Raw genomic sequence first — 16,019 nt, forward strand, 5'->3', positions numbered from 1 at the left:
GTCCACTTGTTGTGTTTCATCAAAACCTTCAGCATAATCCTTAGAATAATTTTCTTTCTTATCTGGCTTATGTGTAACATGCAGTCCCAGTCAAAAGTTTGGACCCCATTCATGAGAAGCTTCTAACTGACACTGTATGTACCTTTATGTAAAATGCTTGGTAAACGTTTAAACTCTTTAATTGTGGATTGGCCATTTAAGACAAATAAAGCACACAAAAATGTCTTTTGGCAGTTAGTCATGCATGATGAAATATCAAAGGAGAAATCGAGAAAAAAATCTGGATATTTTAGCTGTGGAGGCTGAACATTGATATGGTATGCTTTGTTTTCAATTCCCAAATTAACCAGGAGAGGGCATCATTTTTTAAATTACTTGTATTACAGTACATTTTTTATTTAACTTTTTGTGGTAATTAAAAAACTCCACTGAGTACAAATGATGACATGTGGCAGTTGTTTTAACGTCATGTACACAATCTGCCAAATTCAGTCAGTATTGTCAGAAAATTGGTCTTAACAGAGAAAATGGCTCACAAACAAACTGTTGCGCTTGTGTGTTGTCAGTGCAGACGGGTTGTGTTTTTAGTTTAAGTTTTAAAAAACACAACTGTCCTACTCTGCCCCCATGTCACTGTTGTTTTCTGTGTGCAGTATGGATGTTTACTGCATACTGCTGTGAGTTTTTACTTGTACCAGCCTACGCATAAAATGACTCATGCATAGTCATTGAGTGATTTGTCAGAAGGCCTTAACTGATGTGTGTCTAATGGTTTAAATGCTACGTGTGTGTTATGTTTATTAAGTTCTTCTTTCAGAATCGACCACATCAGGCAAACATGCTTGGACTTTTGATGTACTGTGGAGAACTAAGTAGTACTATCAGTAAATGAATATTACATTTAGGTTAGAATTAGTAAACATAATATAATCAGAAACTGCTGGAGGAAAAAATAGTTCATATGTAGGAGTGGATAGATAAGCCGAGACAGATAAAAGAAGCCCTTACCCTTTAGACATTTGAATGTTAAAGAATAGGAAGCTCTGAGGAGTAAATGGCCTGAACTGCTCCCCTGTTGTATTTGAGAGGTAAAAGCTTCAGTGAAAACCTACTACCTTTGCCCCCTCTCTCTCCATGGATGACCCGCGTCCTCCCCTAGGGCTGGTGCTGTAATGAAGGCTGCTATGGGACGTTTTTTTTTTTCAATATTAGTTAGTTAGCTACACTAATGTTATGACAAGTTTTTCCCTCTTAAAACTTTAAAAGGACAAACAAATGAGATGCCGTTTACTGGAGAGAGTTGCTGTGGCAGCTCGTAGTGTCTTTGCTGCTGCAGTTTGTTGTCCTTAAAAAAAGATGACTAAAAATGATCTCACATGTTCAGTTCACAGGGTGATGTGGTAATTGGCCTGGGATGAGTCGTGACCTGCTGTTTGCTGAGAGTTCAGCAACCTCCCAATGCCCCAACTCCCTCTGGGCTCTTCACTAGCAGGAGAGAGGAACATCCCAGGTGGGAGCTGTCTGGATTAATGCTGTGGCATTTTTCAGAACTAGAGGAACAGCAGAATATGACTACGACGTGTCCAATGTACCCATATTTGAGTCATGAATCTCAGTTTCATTTGTGCTGTCAATATTTGTTCATTTTCATACAATTTTCACAGCTTTGGGTGATTTCGACACAACAGCCCGTGGCGGAACGACATCTTTTCATCATCTTGCTGCGTCAGCGGCCTGAGGCTAAACTCACCCCTGAAGGTTGGCACAACGTCTGTCGCACATTTGGTAGCCTACTGTCTGTAATGTACCTTTCGTAACTGTGTGCCAGCACAGTGGGCCGCTGTTAGCTTTAATACATTGCTTCATGAATGAGGTTTTATTGTTTTTTGTGTGATACTCATTTCATAGGTGTGGTTGAGAAAATGCAAGATTTCCTGAGAAGATTCTTCTCATCAAGTCAGCCAAGCAGAACAGAAACTCCTACGCGGTGCCCTTGATTGACATCACTGGTTCCTCCAGGTTGTCTGCCGCTCCAGGTAAATGAAATACAATTTAGGGTAGTTATGTGTAGTGTAGTGTAATTATTGTTTGAATCACTGTTTTGGTGACTCTCCCAAAGACGCCAAGCAATTATTTTTCTCTTTTCACACTGCTGCTGGTGTGGTGAAACTGTCATGTGCAGCAATTAGTTATCATTTGCATTTTCTGTGTAGTACTGAGGCCTGCACTGTGAAAGACGCTGCCCTGCCAGGTTACAGTTGTTACAGACACAGTTTGTGTGGAATTCAAACTGCCTGGTTGGAAAAAAATAGTTGGCTCAGATCAGATCACTGTGTCATGAAGGAAGAGTTGATTTTGCTCATAACATAGTGTCCCCCCACAAATAAACATGAGCCTCTTTTTCAGCCATGAGGCAGAATTAGAAACCTCATTTACATTTTAGAAATCACACAAAAATACTGCGTCAAGTCAAGTCAGGGATTAAGTCACTGTCCTTATGGCCGTTTACGCCTGATTTGAATTAATTAGATAAGTGATACTGCTATTTAGAGAACATATATATAAATACCACATTAAATGGTGTGTGAAACGCGTTATATAATGTTACTGTAATGTCTTCATGGTTCATTAGGGAATCGGCCCTAGATACAAGTGGTGTAATTGTTTTGTATAACCACAAGGAGTCACTATTTGAGAGGAAACTGATTTATGAACTTTAAAGTTTCATGTGTTTCATGTGAGTCTTTTATGGTGATATGTACGGCCCGATGTAACAAAGTATGTAGCACATTGGTGGACTGGTATTTGTGAGCATGTATGTGTAACAGTAGCTGGGCCTATGTAGAAGTTTAAGGTAACAAAGAAAGAAGTTTGTGCGGTATCAATGATTTCTGGTCTTTGTCCACAATGAGAAAACGTGCAGACAGTTTCTTACCAAGTAAGACATAATACAGCTGGACACCATTTTTAATATATGATCTACTTTATGATTAAACCAGTGCATATGTACATTCAGTTTCATTCATATACATGCACAACAAGCTGGTGGTAATTTGAACCACCGGGTCTCCTTCAAAGTGCTTAATTAGGACATACCTGCATGATTTTGACCTCCATTAAAAAAAACAAACCTCTACTTTTGCCCCACGAACAATTTGTCAGCATTTTGAAGAGGCACACTTTCTAATGAACTAAGTGAATCCATGACAAATCTAAGCAAATAAAGCAAATACTAAAACAACACATGACAAATAACTTGACATTCTTAAACTTAGTCTTAAAATATCCCAAAAAAGTGAAACCAAAAACTTGTCCTCAAGATATCCCAAAGACATTTCCCCACTGTTGATACTAAACATAATCATCATATCAATTTTCAGTATAACCTATAGTGAAACAAACACGCGTTTTTGCACCATGCTGACTTAGAAAATAACACTTTAATGCTTTAACTCAAGTTTTGTTTTGTCCCAACGGTTCCCACAACCTGGCTTTCATTGTAAATATTGTTACGATATGCTACCTCACCATACCATGTCACCATGCCCCTGACTATATACTATACACAGCACTGTGGTTTGCATCATGATATGTAGCAAAAGGCCTCTGTCACAGAGCAGGGAAATGAACTCTTTTGTAAACTTTGTGAGCATCTAAGCATCCTCTGACAGGTTTGCTGCTTCAACAGGAAGTTGTTGTCTTTGATTTACTTGACCCTCGACAGGACTGACATTTGATCTCACACTCGCTGCCGCTGGACTTGAAAACAGGGTCAGTTACACTTAGACACATTTAAGATGACGTTTTTTAGTACCAAACAACGGTCTCTGTAGCAATCTGACTGAACTTGACTTGCCTCAACCTGTTTTGGCAAACTTTCATATGAACCTTTCGACACAGTATTCAAATGAACCGCAATATTAACTGGATATACGCAATAGTCAGTATACAAAGGCTAAACAAACCAGATATGTCTGACAACAAAAGTGTAAGCAATTTTATCCATCGGCTATGAGGTGTCCTTTCTCTCACTCTGTGCTTTGTATTTATTGCAGTTAAAATCTGAACAGTTTTAATTAACAGCCATATTCAACTATTTCTGTTCAATCTCCTTTATGAGTTCAAAGAAATATGGTCTCCTCTCTTATAATGGTAAAACACAAAAATAAACAAAACATAACCATGTCATATCTCAACATGTATTACCAAGCCACGAATGAGAATATACACACAGATACATTTATCCTATCTTCAAGTGGGTTCAACCTTAGTTCCTTTTCCTGTTGAAACATTTTCATGCTTTCAAATGTTTTGGCACATCACAATTGTTGTATGAAAGATGAATGAATAAACATGCCTGCTGGTCATCCTAAAACAATCTTACATACAAAAGAGAGATGGTACAGTGTACAACAAATGTCTAGTTCTAATGTTTATATTCTGTCAGACACAGGCAAGGCAACATACAGAGTAAGCCAAAAGCCCCAGATACCACATTCATGTAACATTTACATATTGGGATGATCTATAATTTTACAGATACTGTAAGTTGGACTGTCCAGTTTAGTTTCATGGATCCCGTATTGGATCACAGGTACTGCCTGGAGTGTTTGCATTACATAGGTTGTTGGACTGTACACATTGGCATCGTACTGGACGGGACTGACATTGTACTTACTCACACTGGAACTGGCATTGTACTGATTCACACTGGAACTGGCATTGTACTGATTCACACTGGAACTAGCATTGTACTGACTCGCATTGTGCTGACTGACAGTGGTAGTGGTAGTGGTACTGGCATTGGCCCTGGCACTGGTACTGGCACTGGCATTGGCACTGGCACTGGCAATGACACTGGTGCTGGTGCTGGCGCTGGCACTGGGCATACAGATAGAGGCCAGAGTATTGAACCTGAAATCTAGGTTCATGTCTGGGTTAAAGGGAATATCAGAGATGGAGATGGCATCAAGCTCCATGTTGTGAGTTCCCTGTCCCTCCTCAGTGTACACATGGGGGCCATAATCACACAGCTCCACTCCAGGTGCCTGGAGATAGTGAAGCCTCTATATCACACACAGCAGAAAAGAGAGAAAGGGATACAATGTTTAACAATAAAAAATAAAAAAATATATAAAAAAATCTTAACTTAACTTAAAGAATTATAATTACCTTATTTAGTATTTGGAACAGAATTTCACGATTGACCATACTCTCTAGCTGTGAAGGTTTAGCGCGCCCTCCCCATGTCTGCAGTCAGAACCAGATATGTATATGAATTCAGCTGTTTTAAATGATATCCATACAGTTCAATTATATCAAGAATCAGAATCAGAATTGATTTGTCATTGCACAACAGCACAACGAGATTAAAAGCTAAACCTTAAATTGCAACCACACATAGAAACAAGACAGACAATAACAGTAACGCATCAGTGCCGACATTCAGTTATTCAGCAATCAACAATAGAAGTATATGCGTATGGATAAAGTGATAAGTGCAAGTAGTATATGTATAAAAATATAAAAAGTAAATAAATAAGAGATATATAAAACAAAGTTATAAGGGATCATATAGATTACAGCACCTTATACTGTTCCTGCATGTTTTTCTTTCTCATGGTTGATTCTTTTGACTGGAAAATCAAGCAATTCAGTGCATTAGACCTTGCATAATAACAGCTTTGGTATATGATTTAAAGAACTTCAGAATCTATATCATCACATCATCATCATCATCATCCTCATCATCATCAACAACAACAACAACAACAACAATGATGATAATGGGAATAATAATAATAATAAATAAGAAGAATTTCAGTACCCAACGCATAGAGCTGTGGTGTGAAAACATTCCCTTCCATTCCGTCCCTTCAGTGGCTGCACTTTGCTGCAGCATATTGAGAGACAAAACGTTTTTTGCAATTATAATATTAACAACAAACACAACAACAACAAAACAACAAGTAAAATAATTTACCCAGTTATTCACTCTTTTGTCCTCAGTTTGAGTTTGTTGTATGGTGTTGTACCCTGTGACAGTGTCAGTCATTGTTAGACCTGGTGTTAGACTTGGTGGTATCTGAGGAACTGCCTGCAAAAACATTTCAAGACAAGTCTTCATGACATTGAATTAGAGTAGAGTGGTCATGAGTGAAGTTGAAGCAAATTTTACACTACTCACATTCAGTTTTTTAATTGATTCCTTAACCTGAGTGTATCCGTTGTTGAACGTCACCTGTTGAAAAGATTAATACAATATCAGGCTTTGACAGCAATTATACATACACACATGCATATAGAGTACTGTGCAAGTTTTAGGCACTTCAGACATTTAGATTCTTATCCATTATGCAATACTATCCGAGAGACCTCTGATCGATCCAAAAATGTATTCTGCAGCATGACAAAATGACCTCAAATTACAGCCAGTGTCAAACATGACTATTTTAATTCACAAGAAGAACACTCCTCCATGTTTTGAGTCCTGCAACAGATGGACACCCCCCCACCAAAGGTCAAAGTTATCTAGCTCATGTTTCCTGGGTTTCCCATTCTTTTGCAGGGTGCTGCTTTCCCATTTTTGCTTTAGAAAACAAAAATACATGGATATTGCGTAAAATATTGCAAAAGTGTGTTTCACGTTTAACTTTGTGCCTTTGGGAAATCATTTCATCTTCCTCTTGCTTAACTGTTCACATTAACATAAATTTTGGCTAGGGGTGCCCAAACCTTTGCATGCCACTGTATACACATACGGATATACATTCCCAGGTGGCAGCCTGTAACTGTAATTTCCCAGCTTGGGATCAATAAAGTATATCTATCTAATATCTATCTATATATAAATAAGTACAAGTAAATATGAAAATAAACGTACTTTGCAGTCATCCCCTGGCTCCTCTTTGTTAAACGGTTTCAAAGTTTGTTCTGATTCGTCGATTGGTGGAATTGTTTTGAAGCGTCTCTTACATGTCACCAGAGCAGTCAATAGTAGCATAACTGATAGGATAAAGACACACAAGTCAAATCATACAGTCCACTACTACCATTTGTCTTATTTATAATATGTTTGTTTTTTTCGACTTTCAAGCTAAAAAAAAAAAAAATTCATTCTCATCAGCAATAATCAAAGTGTTTCAGACCTGTGTCCTACCTGCAAGCAATAGAACGCTGAGAATCACAATCAAAATTGCTCCTACGCTTGCTGTGGTGGTAATGGTTTGGCGGGAGTGGCAGTCTGGCTTCTCTTTGTTTAAGCAGCTGCACACAGTAACTGACAGGTTATAGACAACCGCCTGGCCCTGGGCATCAGATGCTTCCAACAACAGCTCATGTTGTCCGGAAATAACTGTGCTCTCTTTCACCAGGTCAACTGAATATCCTGCATATTTAAAAAGACAGTGTCATGTATTCAAAAGAAAGTGTCATGTCATCTTAAGTTACATTTGGCAGCAGTGACATTGATCTTGGTTCTTGTAACAATTAGAGCTCACCTTGCGCAGGGTTAATGCTCCACCTGTCGTTAATGTCTCCAAAGAGCCTGAAGCTGAAAGGTCCACTGTAAGGATCATCATCCGGATCCACAGGTTCAATTTTGTGCAGTGAGGGTCCGTCAGACTGGCACATTTCAATTACAGTTTTGTCAATGAATGGGATGTTGTCATTCTCATCTTTAACATGGATGGCGAGTGTTGCAGTGCTTGTCATTGGAGGTATACCTGGTGACCAGAAACATGTGTTGGTTATTTTCATTAATGTGATAGGCTATAGAAACTGGGGTTATAACAGATAGTGAATGAATAGCTAATCCAGTTAGTCATACCATCGTCAGCAGCAAATAATAAGACTGTGTAGATACTCTCATTCACATAGGATGACTCTCGATCTACGACCTTTGTTGTGGTTACTTCTCCAGTTTTGGAGTCGATTTCAATCCAACCATCTGGATCGTCTCCTTTAGTGAATCTAAAAAAAAAAACATTTGTGTTGTGTGAGACATTTTCATATTGAGTAGCCTATTGTCCTGTGAGCTGGACATGTAGCCTAGATAGTATCTTCATGACTTACGTAATTATAGTTGGAGTGAGGATATCAGGGTCACTGGCTGTAAATGTCACCAGATACTGTCCCATCGCTGTATTCTCAAACAACGGTACAGCTCTATTAGGTTCGTCAAAGACTGGAGCCTCGTTGACATCCTCCACACCCACTATCACACTGTAGGTGGAGTATCCCATTGCCTGTCCGGTCATGCGCCAACTAGCGTCACCGGAAGCTCCTCCGGCAGCACCGCCGCCTTGAAAGGCAATGCCACCAGTGGCAGCACCACGGAAGGCACTAGCGGCACTTTTGGCAGTCATAGTCTTCACTTTCCAAAGACCAGAGCTAGTCTTACTCTCCACTTTGCATGAATAATAGGGGACTTCATTTTCCAACGTGATTGTCAGATTCCAACTCGGAAATTCCTCATAGTCCAGAGGCTGTAAAAGAAGCGAAGATACTGATTATCATCTACAGTACAGCAACCAAATATTAGGCTATGTATGTCAAAGAGGCTAAAACATTCACAGACAAAATACCTTTGTCACATACAGTAGTCCCTCATTTGTGACAGGATCAGTGATGATTTTGTAGATTTTGTTTTTGTCTCCGTGGATTTGATATTTTGCTTTCCAGGCAGCCGTACCTTTGTGGTCACCGTCTTCAGCTTGCAAACGTGAAACAAGAAAATCTGTCTCGCCTTCTTTCACTTTCCCTGGACCCTGGTATAAAAGATAGCAAGTTTTATTATGAGCGGGTAGTCAGCAGCTGTTTTAATGTGATTGAGAGAAGTAATTACTCACAGTTCGGCCTGTCAACACAGGAAGGTGGTTATTTCCATCTTCAATGTGGATTATGACAGAACAGGTGCTGGAGAGCTTGAGCTTTTCTCCATGGTCTTTGGCCTCTATGACAATGATATGTTTGTCTGCTTTCTGGTAGATTTTAAATGACAATGACTTAAAAAATGAACATTTTAAAAAAAGGAAATAAATAAATAAATCTAGCATATTTGCTATGGCCATATTATTCACATTTAAAGGGACAACGAGGAGTTTCTGTTTGGTTATAAAAAATGTCTCACGTTAATGTGGATGCATCTACGCTACCCACACTTGTTAATGGGCCCATTTTCGATAAATACTGTATATCGTTTTGTCTCTATCGTTATTTTGTTATTATTAGTGGTGGCGGAAATGCTGGTCGAGCCGACCAGCGTTTCTTTACTTTCGGTTTCGTGGCGAGTCATGAGAATAACGCCGCTGAATCGCCGTTTATGGTCGGAACTACGACGATATGTGATCGTCTTCGAACCTCTGACTTTAATTATTGATGAATGAAAACATGAGTCTGTCTTGCGCCGGTCAAAGAATTCACGGTGCACGCGGAGGCTCATAAATGTAGTGTGAAAACGCTTCCAAAACTCCTCGTTGTCCCTTTCAGTCAGGGAGTTCATTAGATTTTATTTCCAGGTCATCTCACCTCATGTTGCAGACATCCTCTAAATGAAATGATCCCAGTTTGGTCACCAGGCCTTTGGGTTATGTAGAACTCCAGATCTTCTGATTTAGAACTGGTGGAGACTATTTGTAAATCAAACACTCGATTGTCCCCAGTGTCATCATCTGTTGCTCTAATAGTAACCAAGTCAGTGCCTGTTAGAAACATAGCAAAAGGAGCTGTTTATTTTACTAGAGTGTAACAGCTTTGATTCATTTGAATGACTGCTTTTTTAATAGTTGAAGACAAGATTAGATCAGGGAATTGACCAAAATCTATAAGGTACCTTGTAATGTTGATTCGATTATGGTGGCGTTATATATGGCATTGTCAAATAATGGAGGGTGATCATTTGCATCAATAATAGCTATAGTAATGCCCAGTTTTGTGTCTATTACATGGCTGTCTCTGTCACGTGCCATGAACACCAGCTGAAACACAAAGGCAGCAATTGTGAAACAATGAAACCAGCAAACCACGTCCAACACCTGAAGCTCACTCACTCACTCACTCACTCACTCACTCACTCACTCACTCACTCACTCACTCACTCACTCACTCACTCACTCACTCACTCACTCACTCACTCACTCACTCACTCACTCACTCACTCACTCACTCACTCACTCACCTTGATTTCACTGTAGTCCTCAAAGTTGACAGGGCCGTGGACAGTAATCTCCCCTGTGCCTTCGTTGATTTGTAATATACCTTTGGGATCCTCATCAAAACCTTGACCTTTTATCTCAAAAAGGGTCAGGGACTTCTCAACTGAAATCTGAAGAAAATCAACAACAGCAGCAAAATTATAGTGATCCTTCCTCATCTTGTCACTTGTGCTCCTGCCATATTAATGTGTTGTGATTCCTGGTAGATACTCACTATGCCCAGTGAATAAGGGTATTCTCCTGCATAGCCTTCGTCAATTTTAAATGAATCTATGATCCAGTTTCTTTTTTGCCGCTGCAAAATGTCTGAAGATGACCCATCAACTCCCACACACTGCAAAAACATCACATTACATCAATGATGAGATGGTAATCTCGAGTTATAACAAACATAATCCACATGCTGTGTTTGTTTTTCAGTATTTAGTTTATAACTTTCTCCGTATCTTTCTCAAAGGGATAGTTCACTCAAAATTGAAATTTCACTCATTATCTACTCACCCTCATGTCGACTAAGGGCTGGGAGAAGTTTCAGAGTTATCCGTGCCTTCTCTGAGTTACAGCGGGGCTCCGTGCAGCACTGCATGTCCATATGACGGTTGCAAATGGATACCACTTTTCTTCGTAACAAAAAGAACACACCGAAATTGTTAGGAAAAAAATTAAATAAGTCTATATTTCAAGCTTGTTTGCGATGATTGTGATTACTGACGCCGGCGCAAATCGCACGAGATTTGGACGGACCAGGAAGAGGAGCTTCCGATTCAAACAAGCTTGAAATATGGACTTATTTAATTTTTTTCGGAACACCCGGAAAAAAAAAAATGGATACCAACGAAGACAGTTGGTATCCAACGAAGACAGTTGGTATCCAACGAAGACAGTTGCAGTTCCATTTGCAACCGTTATATGGACATGCACTGCTACGCCGAGACCCCCTGTAACTCAGAGAAGCCACGGATAACTCTGAAACTTCTCCCAGCCCTTAGTCGACATGAGGGTGAGTAGATAATGAGTGCAATTTCAATTTTGGGTGAACTATTCTTTTAACCCACACCACCAGAAACAAATGAAAGAAACAAACAAACAAACAAACAAACAAAGAAACAAAGAAAAAGAATGTTGTGCACAATTTCTAGCAATTTCATTAATAGATTGTTCTTGCAGTTCTTGGTTATCAACAGAAAATGAAACTGTGAAGGTTAGATCAATAATTTAACTGTAACTCATATAATAACTCATGCATATGTTGTTAAAACTACACAAGTTGCATAAATATTGACTCTAAAAACAGTCAAATGAATACCTACCAGCAGCAGCAAAAGACAGAAGTGTATTTTTTCCATTTTGATATCCAAGTGATGTATTGCTTTAAAAGTTAGTCCCTTAGATATATGGCTCCTGCACCTGAATGATGGAAGAGCTGCATGCCTGTGTAAGTTTATCTGTCCTTATCTGGGTGGGAGGGGTATTATCCGTGACACTTTACATCAACCTGAAAGTTGGCTTCTGTCACAGCATCTGGGTGTAACACATTTCTGCAAAATATGATGACGGTGAATACACTCCTTATTCAGTGTGACACCTACTGTTGAGTAAAACAATTATGAAAAACCGAAAACAAAACAAAACAAACATTTTAAAAAAAGTATACTGGTTCATGTTTTCTAAAAGCATGTTTAGCAGGTTTCTTGTTTGATGTGTGTAAAGCGCTTTGAGTGGTCCAAGAGACTAGAAAAGCGCTATATAAGTGCAAGTCCATTTACCATGTTGTTAATAAAACATTATGGAATAATTAATGGATTATAAATAGGTAAATTATGAGGTTTGAGTATGATACTGTTGAAACTGCCCCTACCTGTTGCACGCATCGCTCAACACATGCTAACTGGGAGGGGAAGAATGACTCTTATGCTGTTAACACAATATCTGCTTTCCACTGAAAGGGGTGAGAAACCAGACATGAGTCTTTACATATTGCACGTCTGTCCGTCCTGGGTGAGGGATCCCTCCTCTGTTGCTCTCCCTGAGGTTTCTCCGATTTTTCCCTGAAAAAAGGGTTTTCCATGGAGTTTTTCCTCAGTCGATGTGAGGGTCTAAGGACAGAGGATGTTGTTACGATGCCATGTAAAGCCCTTTGAGACAAACTGTTTGTAAAAACGGGCTATACAAATAAAATTGCCTTGCCTTGCCTTGCCTGTTTTTATTTAATCCCAGCATTACTGATCCAAAATTACTTTCTTGCCAAATGTGCTTTTATATTTTACAAATCTGCCCACATTTGATCTAATAATGCTTCATGGTGGTACTTCTTCTCCACTTTGGAATAATGGCCCTGCTCCAGGGTTGTTACCCTAAACCCAATTATAGACAATAATATATGTTGAATTTAGAAATTAGAAATAAATTCAAAAGCACGATATGCAGTAAAATATCGATTATTGAATGTAACTGGCACCACACAACCTTAATAAGACAAAGGGAGACGTTCTGAGAGATGTGTTATTTTTGCTCCAAAACTTATAGTGAAATGTCACAGTTCTTTATTCTACTAAATTTAAAACAACTTCAAAGTTTTGCTTTCTCTAATTCTAAGATTCTCTTACATGGGCTTAAATCCACTGAGGCAAATATGACCCACATCGCTCAACACATGCTCACTGGGAGGGGAAGAATGACTCTTATGCTGTTAACACAATATCTGCTTTCCACTGAAAGGGGTGAGAAACCAGACATGAGTCTTTACATGTCGGAGTTAGCGTATTAAAAAAGTGCCAGATCATTCTACAGTCAAGTCAAGCAAGGCAACTCTGATAAAATCACTTCTCAGAAAAAAACAGTGTGAGGTGTATTTGGTCTCTGCTGCATGAGAGAATCAAAACCTGTTTGTCATGTCAAAGAGGTGATATGACTAGCTGTCAAGGTGGCTGTCGATTAAGATGGGCACGCTGCACTTTCCATTTCTGTTGCTAATCGACAAAAGACTTTGAGTTACTTTGAATTAAATTAAATATCTTTTGGTGTTTTTCTTGTCCTTTTATATTCTTCTTTATTTATTTCCCTATTTCCTGCTGTAACATTAAGCACCAACACTATGAATGCCTGCATTTGTCTTACTGTATTTCTTATTGTGTTTCAGGATTTTGCATGTGCATGCTGCGTAGCCGCAGAGCCCAGCCTTGGCACAATACAGACTTTACCTGAACTAAACTGAACCAAGGGTAGGAAAAAAAAAAAAAAACCGCAAGTCTGGCACGGTCGCAGTTTGCACATTTGCATATATACAGTGCCACACCTTAAGAACATCTACTTTCTCATCTCATCTTCTTTCACGGTGGATTTATTATTTGATTAACAAGTTTTGCAGTGTCTGTACCAGTCTGTAGTATCCAGCAACAGGTTACAAAAGGAATACAAAACAAAGACATCAAAACTTAACAAAAAATCAAATAAAGGTGTGCAGGCTGGTATTGCTTTTGCAGTAATAAAGGTCCAGTTGATATGACATAGTCATGACATGTTTTCAAACAACAGTTACAAAACTGTAAAGTACACAGTAAGCTTAACAATGTTAAGAGGAATTATCATATGAATTACAACCAGGGTGAGAAAACAGTCAACACGACTCAACTATCCGCTATAACAATACCAGTAACATCTCTGCTGTTGCCACACCTTGTTTATCTTGTCACCAATTAGTTATTTTTTATTGACTGTTAGCGTGCATTAGTAAGTAGGTCATGTTGTTAACACCGGGCAACCTGAAACAACCTAACATATACATGGTCCTAACAATTGCACATAACAGTGATACTTTTTGTTGCTAGTTTGTTGTAACTGCATTACAATTACTCCAACAAATGACTCCCTGCCATGTCCATGTGAAAAAACAAAACAAAACAAAAAACACAGACCCATAAATTGCTACCAGTAAATGCAAATTTACACAGAAAAATACCAAAAGAAAAAATAAATGCATGTAAGAAAACAAAGTACAACAGGCCACAGATATGTACATAATCACTGTTCAATTTCTGCAAGAGTATTTTACAAAAGGGTGCTCTGGAAGAGTTGCTTGTAGATATACAACATCTTTTCTACTATGAAATATTCCAGTTTCCATACATAAATTGCTGTTAAGCTCCAGTTAAAACCAAAGGCATAGATCCCTACCTGTATTTAGAGGACAACATTATTTGGGTAAGGACAATGTTTAGGTAGGTTTGCATTGTCTCCTGGTAGTGATGGGCAAAGCTTCAGTACCTAAGTCAAATACAGATACTTCTCATCAAGTATTTCTCCCAATACAAGTGAAAGTTTTCCATCAAAAAAGTATTGGCTTCTAAGTATTCAAAAGTTCATTTTCCTATATCAACATGTTGTTTTGTTCAGCAGTTTGGTCAAGGCAACCACAGTAAAAACAAACAAAACAACATCAAAGAAATCTTTGGTTTGTTGTTTCAAACTTCAGTTTATAGGGAACGATCCCTGGAATCATCTTCATCATCTGAATCATCTGCCTCGTCTTTATCTCGTCTTTTACCTGGAAACATTTACACCATTCAGCATCAGTGACACAAAGCAAACTAACTAGCAAGTAGCCAGATTGATTTGAAATGAAACTTTCTAGCTTGCTCAGTCTGACATTTTATATTGGATTGTTAATACTGATACATTTCTGTGTTAGCTGTGTGAAGCTGTCCAAAACGGAGACAGTTTTAATGTTGAATCAAGGGAGTGACAGATTATTAACATGCTGATCCTGGATGCAACAACAGTCACTGAGTTTGGTCTTTTTTCTGATGTTTATTTTTAGTCTTTTACAGTGTGTAGTTCTTATTGTCATAAAATAATAATAATAGTTTTAGATCAAGCCTATGCCCTCTGTTTAACCCATCAAAATTAATACTGCCCTAATAAAACCTTCACCTTGGCAACAGTCCTTTTCGTTGCAAGTGCAAAACAAGCAAACACACCCAGTCACCAGTTCAATATCAGCAGAGCATGACAGTATGTGCAGTGCATTAATTCTATCTTCAAGCGAACAACAGCCTCTACAATACAATCCTTGTTTTGTGGATGGATTTCAGTTTGTGTACTCCAAATACCTTAAGATACATTAAAGGAGAATTCCGGTCATTTTCTAAGTAACGCTCTACAGCTCTAGGTCCCAAACGCGAGGAAAACATGGATTTCGGAGGGAAAAATGGTTTTGGATGGGGGAAAAAGCAGTTATATTCATGTTGATGCTTTTTTCCCATCCAAAATCATTTTTTTCCTCCTAAATCCATGTGTGGTAAGGAACTGGTGGATGTTGCAAAGCGTTTGTAGTGATATTTTGAGCATAGAGGCCAAAGTCGCCGTTAGAAGAACTGCCCCCATTACTTCACTGTTTAACTGCAGTGTAGCGCAGCTAGTAAGAGGAGAGCTAGGTCCGGCCTGCACATATTTTTCTCAGATCTTTTCCTATGGTCGCACTCAGGGACCTAGAGCTGTAGAGCGTTACTTAGAAAATGACCGGAATTCTCCTTTAAAACAAGAGTCTTGCACCAAATGGTAAAGCACTGTTACTTTCTATTTCATGAATTTGAAGGGAAAAAAATCAATCAACAGTCAATTGTGGCATGGCAAAAACTGGATTACTCCACTAAGTCAATACTAAAGGGTTAGGGTTAATCCTGCCCTCACAATCTTTCTGTTCTTGATTGCTGTATCTTCACCCACTCCTCCTCCTGAAGTTCACTTCAGGCTCGGAGATATTTTATGCTCACAAATCTTTCAAATGATGTTCCAGTCAGGGGAGTG

At 38.8% G+C, this 16,019-nt stretch overlaps 1 protein-coding gene across 1 annotated transcript; it reads right to left on the reverse strand.

The window, feature by feature from the left end:
• Positions 1-4,508: 4,508 nt before the first annotated feature.
• LOC146984948 (cadherin-like protein 26) lies at positions 4,509-11,680 on the reverse strand. Its single transcript, XM_085783223.1, has 19 exons — positions 11,525-11,680; positions 10,429-10,548; positions 10,178-10,324; positions 9,833-9,977; positions 9,529-9,701; positions 8,850-8,981; positions 8,586-8,768; positions 8,354-8,486; positions 8,074-8,281; positions 7,829-7,971; positions 7,500-7,724; positions 7,160-7,387; positions 6,884-7,005; positions 6,188-6,241; positions 5,984-6,097; positions 5,828-5,893; positions 5,589-5,636; positions 5,173-5,250; positions 4,509-5,066 (listed from the first exon to the last, which is right to left on the reverse strand). The coding sequence occupies exons 1-19, from the start codon at positions 11,558-11,560 to the stop codon at positions 4,509-4,511; spliced, it is 2,913 nt and encodes a 970-aa protein (XP_085639349.1). The 5' UTR covers positions 11,561-11,680.
• Between the last annotated feature and the right edge of the window lie 4,339 nt (positions 11,681-16,019).

This window comes from Trachurus japonicus, chromosome 7, assembly GCF_045865225.1.
Source record: "Trachurus japonicus isolate A0001 chromosome 7, Traja_1.0".
NCBI lineage: Eukaryota > Metazoa > Chordata > Actinopteri > Carangiformes > Carangidae > Trachurus > Trachurus japonicus.